General features: G+C 55.1%; 5 protein-coding genes across 5 annotated transcripts; 2 read left to right on the top strand and 3 right to left on the bottom strand.

Moving 5' to 3' along the window:
- Positions 1–100: 100 nt before the first annotated feature.
- On the bottom strand, positions 101–7,314 carry JCM15063_005468 (uncharacterized protein; the record flags this gene model as incomplete). Its single annotated transcript, XM_076679602.1, has 9 exons — positions 101–1,556; positions 1,633–1,724; positions 1,792–1,925; positions 1,994–2,228; positions 2,292–6,120; positions 6,186–6,724; positions 6,792–7,000; positions 7,075–7,219; positions 7,288–7,314. 9 exons carry the CDS (start codon positions 7,312–7,314, stop codon positions 101–103), a joined length of 6,666 nt encoding a protein of 2,221 aa, XP_076533324.1.
- A 199-nt stretch (positions 7,315–7,513) lies between these two features.
- Positions 7,514–8,257, top strand: JCM15063_005469 (uncharacterized protein; the record flags this gene model as incomplete). Its single annotated transcript, XM_076679603.1, has 1 exon — positions 7,514–8,257. One exon carries the CDS (start codon positions 7,514–7,516, stop codon positions 8,255–8,257), a length of 744 nt encoding a protein of 247 aa, XP_076533325.1.
- Positions 8,258–8,799: 542 nt separating this feature from the next.
- Positions 8,800–10,555, top strand: JCM15063_005470 (uncharacterized protein; the record flags this gene model as incomplete). The annotated part of the gene is made up of 5 exons (XM_076679604.1): positions 8,800–9,534; positions 9,627–9,667; positions 9,743–9,848; positions 9,915–10,436; positions 10,535–10,555. The coding sequence occupies 5 exons, from the start codon at positions 8,800–8,802 to the stop codon at positions 10,553–10,555; spliced, it is 1,425 nt and encodes a 474-aa protein (XP_076533326.1).
- Positions 10,556–10,929: 374 nt separating this feature from the next.
- JCM15063_005471 (uncharacterized protein) lies at positions 10,930–13,221 on the bottom strand (the record flags this gene model as incomplete). Its single annotated transcript, XM_076679605.1, has 5 exons — positions 10,930–11,157; positions 11,232–11,407; positions 11,472–11,640; positions 12,001–12,607; positions 12,668–13,221. 5 exons carry the CDS (start codon positions 13,219–13,221, stop codon positions 10,930–10,932), a joined length of 1,734 nt encoding a protein of 577 aa, XP_076533327.1.
- A 3,066-nt stretch (positions 13,222–16,287) lies between these two features.
- Positions 16,288–18,180, bottom strand: JCM15063_005472 (uncharacterized protein; the record flags this gene model as incomplete). The annotated part of the gene is made up of 1 exon (XM_076679606.1): positions 16,288–18,180. The coding sequence occupies one exon, from the start codon at positions 18,178–18,180 to the stop codon at positions 16,288–16,290; it is 1,893 nt and encodes a 630-aa protein (XP_076533328.1).
- Between the last annotated feature and the right edge of the window lies 1 nt (position 18,181).

Genomic DNA, 18,181 nt, shown 5'->3' on the forward strand with positions numbered 1-18,181 from the left:
GCTGCTTATCTAGCAATAGAAATTGTCGAGTTGCATCTGTAGGATCGATCGCCGAAAGGGGAGATCGAGAATGCAATTATAGTACAACCTTGCATTCGAATCACTCGTCATACTCTTCCTCTTCCTCACCGATAGTGTCTAGACCTTCGTCGTCGTCGTATTCTTCCTCTCCCTCCCAGTCCTCCTGGTCGTCGTCTCCTTCCTCATCCGCGGGCTCGTCCTCGTACGCCTCCTCCTCTTCCTCATCGTCGTCTTCGGTCGGTGCTCCGAACGAGAAAGTGCTAGGAGGTTTGCTTGGTGTGGTCGTGGTCAAAGCAGGATTCGCTCCAAACGAAAACCCTCCGGCTCCGAAAGGCTTGCTCACCGCAGGATTTGCCGGTGCCGGTGTTGTTGTACCAGAGGTGAAAGGGGAGCCTAGGCTGACGAAACCGCTTGGACTGATGCCCTTGTTCGGCGTGGCGAGACCTGCTCCAGGTCCTCCTCCAAAGCTGAACGGCGATGGTGCTGATTTGCTCGGGGTTGCGGCTCCGCCGATACTGATTGGCAAAGGTCCCCAGTCGAACGTCGAGGCGGCCGCGGGAGGTGTACCGCTGCCCGAAGTTTGTAGCTTGGCCGCACTTGAATGGTTACGGTCTTTGGTGGTCCGTGATGCCGAACCTCGACTGCCTGTGTTTGTTCCCGCCGGCTGTGCTGAAGGAGTGATTGACGCGAACGATATCTGAGGAGCTGACTTCAGATTAAGGCTCGGGAACAAGGGAGGCGGATGCGAATTTTCCGACTGCTCTGCTCCGGCTTGCGGTAGGGTATCGAAGGATGGAGCTGCGCCTGCAAAGGAGAAAGCCGGTGCAGGCGGTTTGATTTTAGAGATGGTCGGAGTGGAGGAAGCGACAGGAGCGGAGGGGAATGCGAGAGGCGAAGGAGAAGGCTGCTGGCCAAAGCTGGGTGGTGCGAATGGGGGTGGCGCCGGGGTCTGTTCCGAGACTTGAGGCGTTTGATGGGATTGCGCACGGCTCTGAGCTGGAGACGACGGGAAAGCCGGGAACAGCGGAATCGGAGACAAAGCACGGGGAGACGGCGGCGGAGACTGACGTCGTGGACGCGGCAGGCGATCAGCCGTGATGGGCGTCTTGGCAAAGGCGAGCTGCAAGTCAGTCGCAACCTCTGCCTTGACATTTTGCACCGCCGCGCTCGCGCTACGGTTGATCGCAGGCGCCTTGTTTGAGCGCAGAGCGAGGAGAGCTTGCTTGAGCTTCAGAGCAGCTCGCTCAGTGTCAAGTGCAGCCTTGGCAGCCTCAACGCATTGAGCCGATGGTGCTGACTTGGCCACGATTCCGTTTGAATTGTTAAACTGTCGAAGGACGGAAGATTGGCTGATTGTTTCCTCGAGTGCAACCGAAGGCGATCGGTGTCGAAATTGTCGCTTCGGAGTACCGTCGGCCGAGCCCAAGCGCACACGATCGAGGCGTTGCGCAAGTCCGTCCAATTCAGCCGTCTTCTCGGATACTGCGACGGTAATGTTACGAACGGCTCGGTTCACCGAATCAAGGGAAGGGGCCCTGCCAAAAAAGATGAAGTCAGATCTCGTCACGAAGTTACGCTTGACGCTTGGCTGAACTGCTCGAAAAGACATACTGGAAAGACGAGCGGCCAGTCTTCTTCTCGTTCACTTTCCCCTTGAGCGCAAGCAAGTGATCTTCCAGCTGAGCAACTCGAGACCTCACCGCCTATATCATAAAATCAGATTGTCAACAACCGAGCTCTCCATATGGCAGAAAGACCCGTCACGCGTACCTCCATCTGTAGTCGGATCTTGCGCTGATTCTCGACATGTTCAGGACCAAGCTGACGGATGCGCACCATCTTGGCAAAGTTTGGATCCTTTTTAGCTCGGACAAAGCGGGCTGCTTCTTCTCGCTTCGTCTCCGCTGTCATTGAGGATGCATTGAGGTCAATCATACAGCACGAAAGCGATTACTTGCAATATACAACTTACCTTTGAGCATTTGGCTCTGCAATTCGGCAGTCTTCTTTTTCTGCTTGAGCGCTTCTCCATGAAGCGTTTCGACACTCGGCTTGAGATCTTTCGTGAGCTCTTTAAGTCGGTCGAGGTCACCGAGGGACCAGTGACGGTCGTCATAATCGATGCGTTCGCCTCCGGACGCCGGCGATTGCAGTGCGGTCGAAGTTTCTTTCGCAAAGTTTTTGACAGTCGAGGCGCTCGTGCGAAGCTGACAAATCAACTTGATTTAGTATGGGCGACCATTCCGGGGAGCGAACACGAACAAGCATACGGTATCAAAGTCCTTCTGCACGCTCAGGTACGCTTTCAGGAATTCGCCCGCCATACCCTTTTCTTGTACCGGGGCGATCGTGCCCTTGACAAGTTCGGGACCGACTCTCGGTGCGGTCGCGCTGGCAAGAGAAGGACCTTCTCGACGTCTGGCAGGCGGTGCCGGTTCAGGAGCACTGCTCGCGGGAAGAGCTTCAGTCTTGGCGGCGACCTGCGGTGCGGCAGGAATTGCAACAGGTTTCGGCTGAGTTGGAGTCGAAGTAGGAGCAGGTTGCGATGCCGAGCCAAAGGAGAATCCAGAAGATAGTGGCTTGCTGACAGCAGGCGCTGGCGTCGAAGCTGTGGAAGCCGAGGGTCCGGCACCAAACGAGAAACCACCAGTCGCTGCGGAAGACTTCAGTGGCGTACTCGCAGCCGGGGCCGCCTGCGAGTTACCGAAGGAGAAGGATGGCGCAGGAGCGAGTTTCGGTGCAGCGGTTTCGGCGGGTGTTGTCGCTTTCGCAGTTGTGGTCGAGCCAAATCCTGCAAATCCGGTGAAAGGCGATTTCGCGTCCGGCTTTGCTTCTGTTGTTGGTGGGGCAAACGCCAGAGGTGAGCTAACTTTTGGCGCAGAAGCGAACGCGGGAGGAGCGGCCAATGGAGGAGCCGAGAGCGGTGAGCTCGAACGGGGCGCGGACGACGTGAAACCAAGGAAAGACTGTGGTTTGGATGCGGAAGTGGGAGACGGCGCCGCAGGTGCAGGCGCAGTCGGAGTCGTCGTTCCGAAGGAGAAGGGCGCTTTGCTCGATGTAGGGGTTTGCGCCGGAGAGGAAGCTGCAGGCGACGGAGAGGGCGATGCCGGTGCGGCGAAACTGAATGCAGGGGGCTTCGAGCTCGTAGCGGGGATCGGTGATGGTGCTGCCGCAGGCGACGGGGGATCTTGTGATGCAGGAGCGGGACTGAGACGAGACAGGAGAGAGGGCGAGCCCGACGAGGGTTTTGCCTCGGCCGGAGGCACAGTCTCTTCCTCCTCTTCCTCCTTGACATGCGCTTCGTCGTCTTCTTCCACTTGCTCTTCTTCATCGTCGTATTCTCCTTCGTCGTACGGCTCTTCGTCGTAGTGCTCGTCGTCGTAATCTTCGCCTGCTTCGTGCTGCTCCTCTTCCTCGTCGTAGTCGCCGTTTTCGTCCTCATCCTCGTCGTACTCTTCCTCGCCGTCTTCTTGATCCTCGTCTCCAGACTGTCCCTCCTTCTCAGCGCTGAGTCGACTGAGCAAGCTCGGTCCGATTTCCTTCTCTTCGGTCGGACTGCTTGCGAACCCGAACAAACTCTTGGTCGAGGCCGGTTTCGACTCTTCGGTCTTCTTCTGTTCACCTTCTTCGGCGGTTGCCGTGTCCGCTTGCTCGATGGGCTTCGCATCTGTCGTATTCTTCGGCGCGAACGAGAAGGACGGCGCGGGCGAAGGAGAAGCGGGCTTTGAGGCGAACGAGAACCCGGTTGCGGGTTTGGGCGCTGACGATCCGAACGCGCCGAAACCTCCTGAAGGCGAAGCGAAAGAACCGAAGCCACCAGTTGAGGCGGGTTTCGGGAAAGCAGACGTTGACGCTGATCCTCCAAATCCGAATGCTGAAGTTGGCTTGGGCGATTCCGTCGTCGAGGTTCCAGATCCGAATGCTGGAGCCGCCTTGGGCGATTCTTTCGATGAGACGGCAGTTGGAGCCGAGGCTGGAGATGCCGCGAAAGAGAAGGGCGATTTGGTAGGCTCAGCAGCAGGAGTTTCTGCCTTCTTCTCGTCGGCAACCTTGCTTTCGACTGTGCTTTCCTCCTTCTTCTCTTCCTGTTTCTCATCTTCTTGCTTCTCTTGTTCCTGTTGTTTCTCCCCCTCCTTTTCCTTGACTTGACCTTGCTCTTCCGATTTGGTTTCAACCTTCTTCTGACCAAAGTTCCCGAATCCATTTGACGGACTCACCGTTCCGAAACTCGAGAAGGTAGATTTCGGTTTTTCGGCGGCAGCAGCAGCAGCAACACCCTCATCCTTCTTTGGAGTAGCGAATGAACCGAATCCTCCTGACGTTGCGGAGAACGAACCAAACCCTCCCGTAGTCGGCGAGGAGGAAGTACCGAATGCACCGAACCCACCCGTCGTCGCGGGTTTCGGGAACGCGCTGGTTAGGGTCGAGGTTGTACCGAACGAGAACGCCGAAGCTGGTTTTGGTGCTGCTGCACCAGAGACTTCCTCTTTCTTCTCGGTAGAAGGAACCGTGGCGGGAGACGTGACAGTAGTTGAAGGTTTCGATTGTCCGAACGAGAACCCAGTTGCGGGTTTCAGTCCGGGAGAAGCTGCTCCAAACGCAGGTGAGCTCGATCCAAAAGCTGGTGTCGACGCTCCAAATGCAGGAGTTGTAGGTGTCATTGTAGTCGTGGTTGGAGCAGAAGTAGCAGCACCAAAGATACTCGTGGAAGGTTTCGATGCAACTGGTCCCTCTGTTGCAGGGCTCGATCCGACCCCGAGTCCACCAAACCCAAACGTCGTTCCGTTCGAGCTAGTTGCAGCTTGTTGTTTAGCCTGTGCCGCTTCCCGCATGCTTTCTCCGATGTCGAGTCCAGATTTGGTAGGTTCGAGATCCGGAGGTTCGTCAACTCGACCTCCTTCTTCGGCGCCCATCCCTTTGTCCTCGTCTTCTTCATCGTCAGAATCGTTCGAGCCTCGAGGCCGACCGGAAGAGCTTGCGGTGGCGGTGGCAGTTGGAGCGAAAGAGAACGAGGGCTTCGGCGCGGGGGAAGCAGAAGTAGATGATCCAAATGAGGAAGAACCTCCAAACGCCGTAGGGGTACTGGTACTGGATGAACCAAACGCTGAAGGTGTCGTCGAGCTGCCGAATCCTCCGAATGCGGATCCAGCAGGGGCTGCGGAACCAAAGACGGATTTCGTAGTCGACCCAGTCGAAGATTTGAGACTCGCTCCCGTTCCGAACGCAGAGGGAGTGTTCGAGGTTGCAATTCCGAAGGCCGATCCAGAGCCGAATACGCTGCCTCCTGCCGGCGTGGATTTGTTGGCCGCAGCAAAAGATCCGAACCCGCTACTCGGGGTCGAGTTAGTCCCCGATGCGGCGGTGCCACCAGAACCCAACGCAGAAAATCCAGATCCACCCGAAGATGTCGACGACGTCGTGGAAGCTGACGATCCGAATCCTGCGAATCCGCCAGTCGATGGCGCTGGGGTCGAAGCCGTGGTGGAAGGAGTTGACGTAGACGACGCGAACGATCCGAAGCCCGAGGTAGATCCGAATGTCGGTTTCGAGCTAGCACCGAAAGCTGGCGATGGTGACGTCGCAGCTGAACCGAACCCGAACCCGGTCGCACCGAATCCCGTAGGGTTCGAAGGTTTCGTTGTTGACGACGCGGGCGCTGCGAACCCTCCGAATCCAGCTGGTGCACCAAAGGCCGTAGGCGTTGAAGCGGCTGAAACCGGAGCTGCAGCAGGAGCTGGAGCTGGAGGAGCTGGAGTACGCTCGGAAGTCGATTCCGTTTCATCATGTTCTTGGGTGACGACATCCTTGCTTTGAATGCACCCTTCATATTGACCTCCCTGCTCGTTCGTGACTTGCCAGCACGCCAAGACACCTTCACTCGTCAGACACCACACCGCGACTTTGTGATCTGCGGTCGAGAGATCGATCGCGAGGTCGAGAGGGCAGACTTCTTCGCCAGTCGAGGATTGCGGGAGAGTTGGGCGAGAAGTTTCGGACAAGGCGAGAGAAGCCCACGCCGAAGTCGAAACGTTCTGGGATAGGAGCCCAATATCGGACGAGGGCGCATTCGAAACGAACAATAGATGCTTGAAAGGTTGCCTGTCACGTTATATGATGATCCAGGTCAACTTCCGGTATGATGTATAGACTCGCACAGTACATACCAGTTCTTGAGTCGACCAATCCAGCGTCTCCCTCTCCGATCCATCATTCCAAACGCTGGAGTCGGATCCATAAACTTGACTTCTTCGACCTTGTTCCCCATCTTGGGATCCCGCGTCAAGACGACGACCTCGTCTTCGTGTATCGGTTCTGCACCGGGCGGACTTGGTCGCGAATAGGTAATGAGGAAGACATTATTCTCGAGCCATTCGAGGCTCGTGACTTGCCAATCCCCCCCAAGTTCGGCAAGAGACGAGGCGAGTGCGATTTCAGCTTTGAGTTCGCCTTCGGGCGTGAATTGGAGGACGCGTCCGTCTGAGGTGCCAAACACGATCTGTTTCCCCTTGACAGACCAGTTCGCACTCGTGGCGGTGAATGTAGCTGGTAGCGTGGCATAAATCGACGAAGTCTCGAGGTTGTGCACGATGGGCGGACCATTCGAAGGAACGATGCAAAGCAGCGGGGAGGAAGGCGCCGGGTTCGGCAGGACGTGAAGAACTGAAGATCCCGTAGTCGAGGGTACAGATCTCAGCACTTCAGTCTGTTCATTGGTCGAGATCAGGTCAATCGAAGCGAAAGGGGGACAACAGGAGCAGGGAAAAGGTTACATTTCGCTCGACGAGAGATCTGAGCCTCCACACGCCAAGACTTCCATCCCTGAACGCACACACGACGAGCTTGTCTCCCATCGCAAATTTGATGTGGTCGATGGGCTGGGCTGTCGGAATCTCGAGGGTGGGAGTCGCAGCGGGAGTAGTATGAGGGGAAGCGGATTTGAGCGTTTCTCGCAGCGTCTCGAGCGAGAACAACGAGAAACCTATCCGATCTCAATTGTGGTCAGCTAAAGCTTCCATCGCTGGAGGTAAACGTTCGTATAGATGAGAGACTCGCCCGAATGCGGGTTCGCAATCACACTCCAACCAAAGTGGTTGCTCCATGCCATGTGCGATCCAGGTTCGACGCCATTGCCCAGCGAGTAGGGTTCCGACGTGACCTTGAGCGTCGCACCTTGGACGGGAGACGCGAGCGTGAGGAACTGTCGGCAACCGGAATTCGTTCAGTGAGGTGCGATTGAGTTCAACCGAGCGAGCTGGGATGACCCACCTCGGCATCCTCCTCTGGCGCTTCCATAAGAGCGCACGCTGGACGAGAGGCGCTGGTCTGTTTGAGGGAAGGTGTGAGAGTAGCGATGAGTTTCGCTGAACATGCGACATCGCTCCTTCTGCTCTTGCTCCTCACCCTAAACTTGCATCAATCGACTTGCTAGCCTACAGTACTGCAGCGCTTCCGGACAATACGCAGGGCATAGCCTCGAGCGAGGCAGGAAGCGATGCGTGCCGCGGTCTCGCAGCCGTCGCCGCAACGACGCCCATCCTCGACAGACAAGACTGCACTCCTCGCTGCCCTCGCCAATGAACTCAGGTCTGAGAAGCTCAAAACCGAGAGGGCCGCCCGCGACATGCTCGAACTCGAACAGCTCGTGAGACCCGTCATCTCGTCCCGCACTTGGTTGATCTCGCTCAGCTCACGTAGTTGTCCCGTCCGGCGCGCACAGATCGAACAGAAGCATACTGCATTCCTCGCAGAGCAAGACTGCTCCACAGCTCGTATAGACCACAACAATCTCGAGGTCGCGCGTCTCCGCTCGAACCTCGCTCGAGTCAAGGCCAAGCTTGACGAGGCTCAGAACGTCCAGGACGATGATGCGTTGATCTACTTTTCGCTTCTCGACCGATCCGCGAATGCATTCGAACCGGCTTTGGATCGTGAACCTTTGTTTCAATCGGATGCTGTTCGCGCGCCAATCTTTCCCCTCTCTGGCATTCCCGCCGAGTTTGCCGTCGCTCGCACTCTCACCCATAATTCGTTTTCCTGGACACACTTGCGTGACGATCGTCTCCTCTCGCCGGCTCCGTTCCCTCGTGCGACTTCATCGATCAAGGGTCCAGTTTCTCCTCATCGTCTCCCTCCTCCGAGTGACATCGATGCGGACCCTGTCATGACGCTCGGACAGGCTGAAGAGAAAGGCTGGGCAGGCAAAGTCTTGACGAGTCTCAGGAAGAGACGTGGCTAGTCCAAGGGGTCTCTCCCGGTCTAAACGGCTTGCACTTCAGCTCTGTACGCTTTGATACCCAATCCTCGACTGTTTTCCCTCTAGGTTTTTGTGACTGTCTTATCTGTGGCCTTCTTTCTGTTCAACGCCTGTTTCAGATCTGGTTCTTGGGTTCTTCTTCAGCTCAGCTCGCTTGGTCTACGCCGTTCGTAACTGTGAGCAGGCAGAAGAAATCGGAAATCAGGGTGCGTGCTTTTCCCTCTCCGCGGCGTGTCTTACCTTATGATGTCACGGGGACCTGGGGGGAGGGGGGGCTCAACACATGGTCTCTCTGTCTCCTTCCTTCTTCATTCAGCCGATCGGTGTGAATGGAGGAGGACAGCTTTGTCTTTCCCGGATCATTCTCCATCGATCTTCCCGCCGAATCATTCCTAGTCAGCACCGTCCCAGCTACACAGTCTCGCCACGTCCTGTGTGATTCCGCACGCACCTCCCTCTCTTCCGACAGCTTCGTAACTGCACCTCCTTCCCTCCGATCTCTGCGCTCAAGCTCGTCGTTTCCAATGATGCGATCTCCGTTCGGGCCGCGCCGACCATCGTCCAGCTCCGACCTTACCCGAATCGATCCTGACGACACCTTGCCCCACGAGCCACCTTCTTCTCTGACTTCGTTCTCGTCTCGAGCCGACGTCTTTCCTCAGAATCTATCTGGTCAGTCAAGGGACGAGCAGACTGGCTATGAGCCAAGGCAGGACAGCGAGAGGTGGGCCGAAGGGAAGAAAGCGTTCGGACCCGCAGCTGGACGAGAGTTTCTCGCCCGTCGTCAACAGCAACTCGCGACACCACTATCGTCAATGCCGTCGATTCAGAGTCATCCAGTCGAGTCAGAGCCCAGGAATCAGGAGACACGCAATGTGCACAAGTCAACATTCGTGAACAGTCCGATGAGACGGAAACCGGTTCCAGCTGTCGAAGATGAAACGCCGGCCCCGAGCAACTCGGATCCTGCTTTTGAGATCCCTCAAACTCCTCAGCCTCTGCAACTTCGTCATAATCCAATCATGAACTCCATTCCAACCCTAGTGCGACCAAACCATGAAAACAAAGGGCCACCCATCTCAGGATTGAATGCAAATCCTTCCGTCGAAGCCGTTCGAACTCGAGGAAGGACCACGTCGCAAGGTTCGACGGGCAGTGTCTCGAAAGATCGAGTCCTGAAAGATCTGGGAGAGGCAATCAAAAGAGAGCGCAGGAAAAAGGCCATATTCTTCGACGAAATCGAAAAGGGGAAAGCAGAAGTACGTTTTCCTTCTCATTCATTCGCTCAGTTCTACCTATGAGATTGCAGAAACTCAGCTTGCTCTTGGTATTCTGCAACATCGGGGAGCAGTTGAAGGAGATAGAAGAGAATTCGATCATCATGAGGGAAAAGTCCGTATCTCAGGTTTTCGTTTCCACGGTGGCAACGAAAAACAAGGTCCCTGACGCTTGCGAATTCCGAAACAGAGACAAAACCATCGAGTACGAACAAGAGTTGACGATACACAACCTCAAAGCCGAAATCGAAGAACTCGAGGCAGAACTTGCGTTCGCCGACAATCTTGACGACAAGGTATGCTCCGTATCCGTCTTATCTCGAGCTACAGTCAGTGCCTGACACTCGATTCTTCTTGAACAGACTGCTCAAGAATATCTCTCGCTACTCTCGGAACATTCTCTCTCCCATCTCCCGCTTCGAAAGTCACCTATCGATACTTTCGATCCTTCTCTCCTTTGTTCGTCCCCCACAGTTCCCGCAGAGACTTCGAGAGATTCTACTCGTCGACCAAAGCCCTCACTTCTTGGATTGAAACGAGCTTTGACCACCCAGCGACGCATCGAAACTCGACTCGCAACGCACGACGCGAATTATAACCCTGATTCTACTCAGCACCCGTACCTTCAAGACTCTCGTGATGCTTCCATGTCAAGTGGTGGTCCAGCAGATAAGCATCTTGGTAGAAATGGCTCTCGACAACTTGCTGGACCTCAACCCGTGTTTCCCATTCCGACTCAACATCGTATCAAGAACCCGCCTCCAATCTCGGGACTCGTCTCAACTTCGTCTCTCAGTGGAAATGGAGAGAGCCGAGACGGGTTCAAATCGATGATGAGAAAGAGGAGCAACAGTTTCATGAAAGGTTTGAATGAAACGACCCGAGTTTGTAAGCATGTTTCCCTACCTACCTTTCTTCTTTTCCCCCATCCTTTCAAGCCAGTATCTCCAAGCTCAGGTTCTGACACATGTCGATGAAAAAGTGTTTCCTCGAAACAATGTAGAAGCCTCTTGAAGAAGTCACCGAATTGGACTTCAACTTTGTCTGTGTCACACGACTTGCTCTTCTCAACGACAGGTGGTGTGTCTTTGAGTCGCTCGGAATTCCGTATGTACCAGATCATTCCTTGGTGCTTGGAATGCGCTTTTTTGACTGAAAGACGGTACTCCCGTTCACGAATCGAAAACAAGCATCGACTTGCACAGAACAAGAGAGAAGAGAGAAGTATATACATGTGCATAAAAACGTGGACGCTGAGTTCGGGGTAACAACGAAAAAGGTATAGACACGAAATTGAAACACCCGGAACGATGGAACAGCCGCCGGTTGTATCGAGGACTAGCTGGAGTCTGTACAGGACTCGGGCCGTCTCCCAGCTTATCCCGAGTCATCTCGATCGACGAGCTTCTCGGCGAACCGAACCAACTGTTCAACTAACGTTTTAACCTGCGCACGGTCCCATTTCACCTTCTTGCCCTGAGCCTGATCGAGAGCGTAACTTGCGAGAGCCTGGTTGAGAGCTGGAGACGATAGCTGGATCGAATAGTCGTGTCTCGAAGATTCCGAATAACGGTTCTCGGTAAACGTAAACCTCAACGAATTGTCCTAACGTTTACGACAGCGTCAGAGACAAGTCAGATCTCGTGTGAGAGTCAAGTTGTCATCTAGGGTGGTCGTACCTGGTTCTGCCATCTTTCGCGAGAGTTCCAGTTGATCTGAGTCTCGCCCTTTCCAAATCGTTCCTCTTTCAAATTGACCTTGACTCGAAACGATCCATCTCGATCTCCGACTTCCCAAGTCGCCGATTGCATCGCTGCCGAGAGATCGAGCGAAGGAGAGGTTGCCGCTTTGTCCGCTATGGTCGAAAGATCAGCTCATTCGTTGAGGACGGGAGAACCCAGAAGCAGGAGAAAACTCACTCAGGATACTGACTCGCAAATCTTGACCATGGCAAGATCGTGCAGCAGAGACAGGTGGCGGCGAGACAACCGAAAGCGCGAAAGGTTTCGCCGGCAGGGTCGAGCATTTCTTGAGCATGAGAGTTCCACTTGCCGTCGATCCCCTGGGCAAATTCCTCAGTTCTTGTCCCTGTGAAAGACAGATATCGATGAGGCCTGAATTGTGATCTGTAAAGTCAGGAAGACTGCTCACTCGGCACTCCGCAATTGCACAACCGAAACTCGCGCGAGCTTTGTCAAGGTGCAAAATCCGAACTTGACTCGTCTCGCCCTTTCTCTCGAATGTATCGTCGGTGAAAGTCATCAACCTGGAAAGGTAATTCTGCGCAACCGTCGATGAGAGCGACGGGGAAAACACCGGTGAAATCGGGCAAGACTCGCTCCGACCGAGCTCTTCTGCCGAAGCGGAGCTGTCCGTCTACACACACCATGTCAGCTCGGAGCTCGAAGCTGAGTAGACATCAGCAGCGAATGAAGACTTGAAACGTACTCGCCACCGCTCGACTTGATCCAAGCTCCATCTGGTCGTCTGGCTCGATTCCTCGAGCTCGTCCGCAATCAAGTGTCCATCTCTCCTCCACTCTTGACTTCCAAGATCGAGTTTGACCCTCGCGAGGCTCCTCCTCTTCTTGACGGCGAATTCGAGTTCTGCCAACATCGCGTCGATGTACAGTTCTCTTCGATGTCCGAAATCGCCAATCTGAGGCAAGCGCTCAGAGGCCTCTGTTTGACTTTCAGCAGCTGGCAAGACCGTAGTGCTGGTTGTATGATCATACACCGGTGAGCCAGGCGAGGTAGCGCTGCTCCGGAGACCATCCATGGAGACTCTCTCAACCACTGAAGATGTGGTCGAATCGAGCGATTCCGCTCGAGATGGACAGAGAGAGCGCCGAGAGCCGACGGATGACGCTTCGTCACGCAGTCTCTCGGCTGACTCGCTTGTTGGCGGGAGCGGCGATGCAGCAAGGCGGTACGTAGACATCGCAAGTGGCTGTAGTCGAGAGATGTGCGGCCCAGTCGCTGGGATTGCAGTGAGTGAACCAGTGTCGGCAGGCAGTTTGAGCCCAACGAGGGTTCTGATCGGAGTCTGTGACAGTCTACAAGCGAACAGACGGTGTTCGATGGCATTCCGTGGGAGGAATGGCGCGCTTACTCACTTGACGTCGAGCAATTGTCTCGCTTTCTGAACAGCGGACGCTGATCCCGTCGAGACGAGTTTCTTTGGGCCCGGCGCCACTTCCGACAATTCAGTACTCACAACGCCGCTCGCTTCCTGGATCGATGCTAGAGTGCGGTCGCCATCGAGCTTGGCCGCAAGTCGGTCGCTCAGCGCAAGCTCAAAACAGACGAGCTGCATCGAAGACGCTTTGTTTGCGTGGGGTCTCGGGGTACTGCAAGCAGATGTCTGCGAAGGCGAGTGCGAGAACGAGTACGATGCTGGATTTGGCCAGGTCGGCGTCGAGGACGACATGTCGAAAGGGGTCGAGGGCCCGGTCGAAGGGGATGGAGTCGAACCGCTGCGGAAGAATTCGGCAGAGGTCTGACGCGGGAACGGTAGTGGCAAGTTCGTAGCGGAGCAGAGTGCGGCCATGCGCGCGTCGTCGCCGCCCAGAGACGATTTGGACGAAACGGAGCGATTCAAGAGTGCGGGAGTCGGGAGGTGTGCGAGGTGAGACTCTCGCCGGTTCGGCGACGCGATAGGAGCAGTCATGAGACCTCGGTCTGAACCTTAAGCGAGAAATACAGTTGAAAGGGGCCAGCGAGGCCAGACGAGCGCGAGGTGATTCTGGGATTCCTGCGCTGCAAGACGCGAGGTCACAAGGAAGTTTCGAGAGTCCTTAGGCTCGAGCTGTCGGACTTGCTCCACTGTTCTTGCTCGTCGCTCGTCGTGAGTAGCAGGCGAGATGGAGAAGAACGCGAACAATGACGACAAACAGAAAACGGCAGGAGTTTGCGCAGGAGGAACGCGTAGCTCGAGCCCGTGCACGTGATCGTCCATGATTGTCACTGCTGTTTGTAATCGGGCACGAGCGAGAGTGTGGTCGACCTATAGACAGAGGCAAAGCAACCGGGGTGTCAAATGCGGGGTTTCGACGATACCTGACTGTTATCACGTGACTTTCGAATATTTGCGCAATCAATAACCACCACGAAATCGCAACAAGGTCTCGCCTCGGAGTCCTTGCCTTCCCGAGATGAACCCGCTAATATGGACGCTAACGCTAGCGACTGCTTACCAGAAGCGCACCCATTTTCTCGAGCCGTATGGGCGCGAGGAGACTCCCGCACAACCCATCTCGCTTGTGTATCTCCGCAGTCTTTTTTTTGCAGACTCTGTTCTCGCTCACAGCAGCGTCCAAGAAGAAACATGGCGAAGGCAGAGTCCGGGAAGCTCGCTGCAGGACGCCTCGCTTTTGTTGGCCTTCGCAAACGGAACTGGCACCGTGCTTTTTTGACAAGAACTCATTTGCCAGACATTGGCAACGTGATGGTTAGGGGTGAGTCGTAGGTTGCTGCCGTATCCCGAGTAAGCAAGCGACGCAAGGAAAAGCTTACATGAGGAACAAGTCACTATTTGCTGGGTCTCGGTTTTTGCCAACACCAGAAAGAGAGTGTAGACGTCGGCGGAAAAGAGACTGATATTTCCAATCTGCGGGAGCCTGCAGTGTTGCCGCATTAAGCCTTATATCTTACAACCTGTAAATTAGCAAATCTGCCTCCGTTCTAAGTACTTTACTAAATTTACAACTTTTCCCGCGGCGAAAAGGCTATATACGGCGCTCTCGTGATCGTAGCAGTGCCCTGGGAGAGTTGCTCGATTTTGCGAAAAAGAATCACGAAACCCCGAGGAAGAAAGAAAAGGGGTTATTTTTCACATGAAGTCCCCTCCACTGCGTTCACTACACCCATCTCAGCTCGAGGTACCCCCACGCCGAAACGCACCGCAGAACGCAAACAGAAGGGTACACTTCGCCCTACTCTCTCCATCCGACTCGACCCGTAAATTTGACTTCTCCGCGCGTTTAAGCTTTTTTTCTTCCTGCTATCTTTCTTTCGTAGCATTTTTGCCGGTCTGTCTGGAATAGACCATCTCTCTTCCGCTCACTGACCGAAGCTTCCGAGCGAGACCACGCTGCCTGCCCAGATTTCTAAGGAGTTGTAAGAAACACGAATCCGCGGCCGATCTAAGTACGTTAGTAAGATTTATAAGGGTCTTAGCAGTACTTACCACTTGTAAGGCGGCAACACTGGCGGGAGGGTCGATTTCTTAGACTTCGCGAGGAAAAACATGGAGAGCGCTCTGTGAGCGGGACAAAGCGGGACATCGACGGTCGCGGGGGCCGTTCATCCTTCTTTCTCGGAACTCCGGCTCACATTCCCTTGACACGAGCCTCCTCCTTAGTCTAGTCCTTTGAGGATCTTCTCTCTCTTGTTCTCTCTCCCTCATCTCCTTTTACCCATCTGGTCCGTCTCAAGTTCTTATTGTCTTCAGGCCCCAAAGGATCAAGGTGAAGAAAACGTCAAGCATGTCGTGTTCGGTCTTCAAGCGAATGACAGGTCGGGCAGGTTCTCGTCGGTCTCGAAACATAGCGACCGTCGACAGGCGGCGGAGCTGCAAGGCCAGGCGATCCTCGTCAAGTACGCACACGCTCAGGCCGCTGCACCCCAAGATCGCCCGACGTCGCTCCTAGAGGCCGAGCAGTCCGAGCGAGAGTACGAAGCGGCTTCAGCTCAAGTCTCGTCACCAATTGCTCCGGCGGTCGACATCCTCGGAGGGGGCAATCGAGCTAGAGCCGCTTCGTATTCACGCTCCGCCTAATCGGCCTCCTGGAGCAGCGTCGGGCGATGTTGTGGTGGAACCGCCTGAGCGTGGGCGTATTTGACCAGTACCGCCTGGCCTCGCAGCTCGGCCGCCTGTCGACGGTCGCTATGTTTCGAGACCGACGAGAACCTGCCCGACCTGTCAACCGCTTGAAGACTGTACACGACATGCTTGACGATACCTGTCCGCCGACCCTTTGTTCGTTGTAGTGGATCTCTGTAATTTTACCTCCCAGAGATGTAAAGATGTCAACAGTTCGCTTTCGGCACGAATTCAATCACAGACGAGTAAAGCCATCTTGGGTCGAGGGCAGTGGTATACGTACATCGATGGTGCCTTTCCTACCAAAGGCAGAACCGATACTCTGAGCTGCCGTCACGAGGATCGAACTCTCGATGTAAGCGGGGAAGAAGCGCGCAAAAACAAGGAAGAATGTGAGAGAAGCGCACGAAGCAGAGAAAACGCCGCGACAAAATCTGGCGTTCTGGTCGCAAACGTCATGACTTGGACAGCCGTTCGACGACCGGCTCTTGCCAGCAACATCCTTTCGTGTCAGACCCCGAGAACAGAGAAACGCGATTGCAGATCACGATTCCTCAGAAATCAAGGTTGAGCGTGGACCGGCTTCTCTCCAGTGTGCGATCCGTGATCAACGGTCGGGGTTTTTTCTGAGCGTTCGAAGACATCTGTCACATCCATGCGGCGTGTGTGTCAGCCTCGCGACGATCAGCCGGTGATCTCGCTGGTACACCAAGTAGCCTGCAAGTAGGGGGCTCGCTTCGCCTTCTACTCGCGCCCTAACACACTCTCTGGGTGTGTACATGGGGTGGCATTCTTGCTTAACCTTGAACGAAGCCACGCACTAGAATACTGCCAGCCGCTAGAGCTCCTGAATAATGATAAACAGGTATGTTTACAACAAGCGTGCGCGAGACGAAACCAGAAAAAGAACTTCTATGCTTCCCGATCTCGCAACCTCATCCTGATATTTCTAAACTCGTCTCCAACCCACGTTCGTTCACTATCCGGATCATTCGCCCAACCGAGCTCAAACAGTCTCTCGAGCGCTCCGACGAAATAAGTCTCGATCGTCATGCCCGGACTCGGGAAACAGTACCGGTGACAATCTCCACTCGTTGAACTCCTCATGCCCGGTTTGTTCGCGCTGGGAGAGTTCGATCCTCCCAACAATCCCGACCTCCAGACCGAGAGGGGAGTTTCGAGGTCGAGGTATGCGATTCCGTATCGAGGGAGTACTTGGCTTCTCGCGAGCCGATTCTGTACGACGATTTGTAGATTGTGGAAGATCGTTTCAAGGGGTTGAAGTCGATCGTTCGAATCTGATCGGTACAACAGTCGAGCTAGATTGGGTTGACTTGGAAGAGGTCCAGGTCCATCTCCCGGAGAGTCCCATTCCCGATCGAGGTTCAAAGATCCACAATCGTAGTGAGTGCGCCAACCTGATCGGTACACGACCAACTGATCTGGTGGAGTTGGCTCGTTGCGGATAGTCTTGATCGCATCGATGAGTTCGGGCAACCACACGTTCTCGGTCACGGTTTGAACCACCTCGAACAGTCTCGCAACCTTGTCGTCGAGGTCGATCGTGTCTTTTTCGAGGAAGTCGTACACCCACGAATCAAACGTCTCGTTGTGCCCTCGCAGAGGGAGCGGGATCGGTGGTTTCTCGAGCACGACAATGTCGGAACGCCTCGAGTCGGCCAACCATTGTTGATTCTTCTCCGGGAGGGCGGTGAACGGATGTTGGTACGAGGGCAGAGTCTGAGCGGTCGCGGGTCGGAGACCATCCGTGCGTCTGTATCGCAGCAACGTCGAATAGGTCGAAGAGGGGTAGAGAGACTTCGTCTGGCGACGATCGAGGGTGATGTTTGTCTCGGGTACCGGCGCGAGCGACCGAGCCGAGAGCTTGGGTTGAGCGGGAGGAAGCGGCAAGCGATGGTAGACCCGTTCATCGAGGGACCAATTCTCAACCGATGTGACATCATCAGTGTTGAGTATACCTCCGCAAAGGGCATGTTCCTTGCAATACAGGTCTCCGTAACAGCTCTGAGGTTCGGTGGTCGTGTAGTCGAGCAAGAGGTCATGCAGCGAGTACTGCGTTGTCGATCCGAGCAGTAGCAGGGACTTGTGGGCGAGTAATTGGCAAAACCGCTTCCTTGAGGGCACATTTGAGCGGGTTTTGGGTCTCAGCTGTCGAGGGAGGATAGCGGCGCAAGTGGAAGAGGGTTCGAATCGATACTTGAGCGATTCTCTCACGTCCCAGTCTCCTCCCGAGGACTGTACCCCCGGTTCTCGTCCCTTGTAGAATCGTTTTTCGCAACTGGCGTACGGCAAGTCCATCTTGTGCACGGTCAACCCTTTGCCCTCGTGCGCGAGGGAACTACCGCTTGCATCGTACTTCCATTCTCCCTCTGCAGCCGTGCAGTCGAGGTACGATTGGATCGCTTCAAACTCTCGAGAGTTGGTGATCGAAGTGCCCGGAAGACCTCGAATTGTGAGGTGTGAAGCCCGCAACGCGTGAGCGGTGACCGTGTCGGCAGTGGAAGCGAGCGACGTGAGGACCGATTCGAACTTGTCCGCGAGACTACTTGAAAGTGTCGCAGTTGAGGGCGGTCCGGCAGTGATGGGGATCGCGTTCGAGCGCGAGTAAGAGTCGAGCTGGCGAGGCTCGAGAGTCGACGCAGAAGCTGCAGACTGAGCAGTGCTGTACGAATTTAAATTTTGTGCAAGTGTCGTTCTCGAGTGCAGTGCGGCACTCAGGATGATACCGGTAAGCCAGCAGGACGAGGTTGTTGAACGACGTCGACAGGAGGTAGTTGCGCGCATC

This window comes from Sporobolomyces koalae (assembly GCF_050403365.1).
Source record: "Sporobolomyces koalae JCM15063 DNA, S_koalae_JCM15063T_v1_ctg24, whole genome shotgun sequence".
Lineage (NCBI taxonomy): Eukaryota > Fungi > Basidiomycota > Microbotryomycetes > Sporidiobolales > Sporidiobolaceae > Sporobolomyces > Sporobolomyces koalae.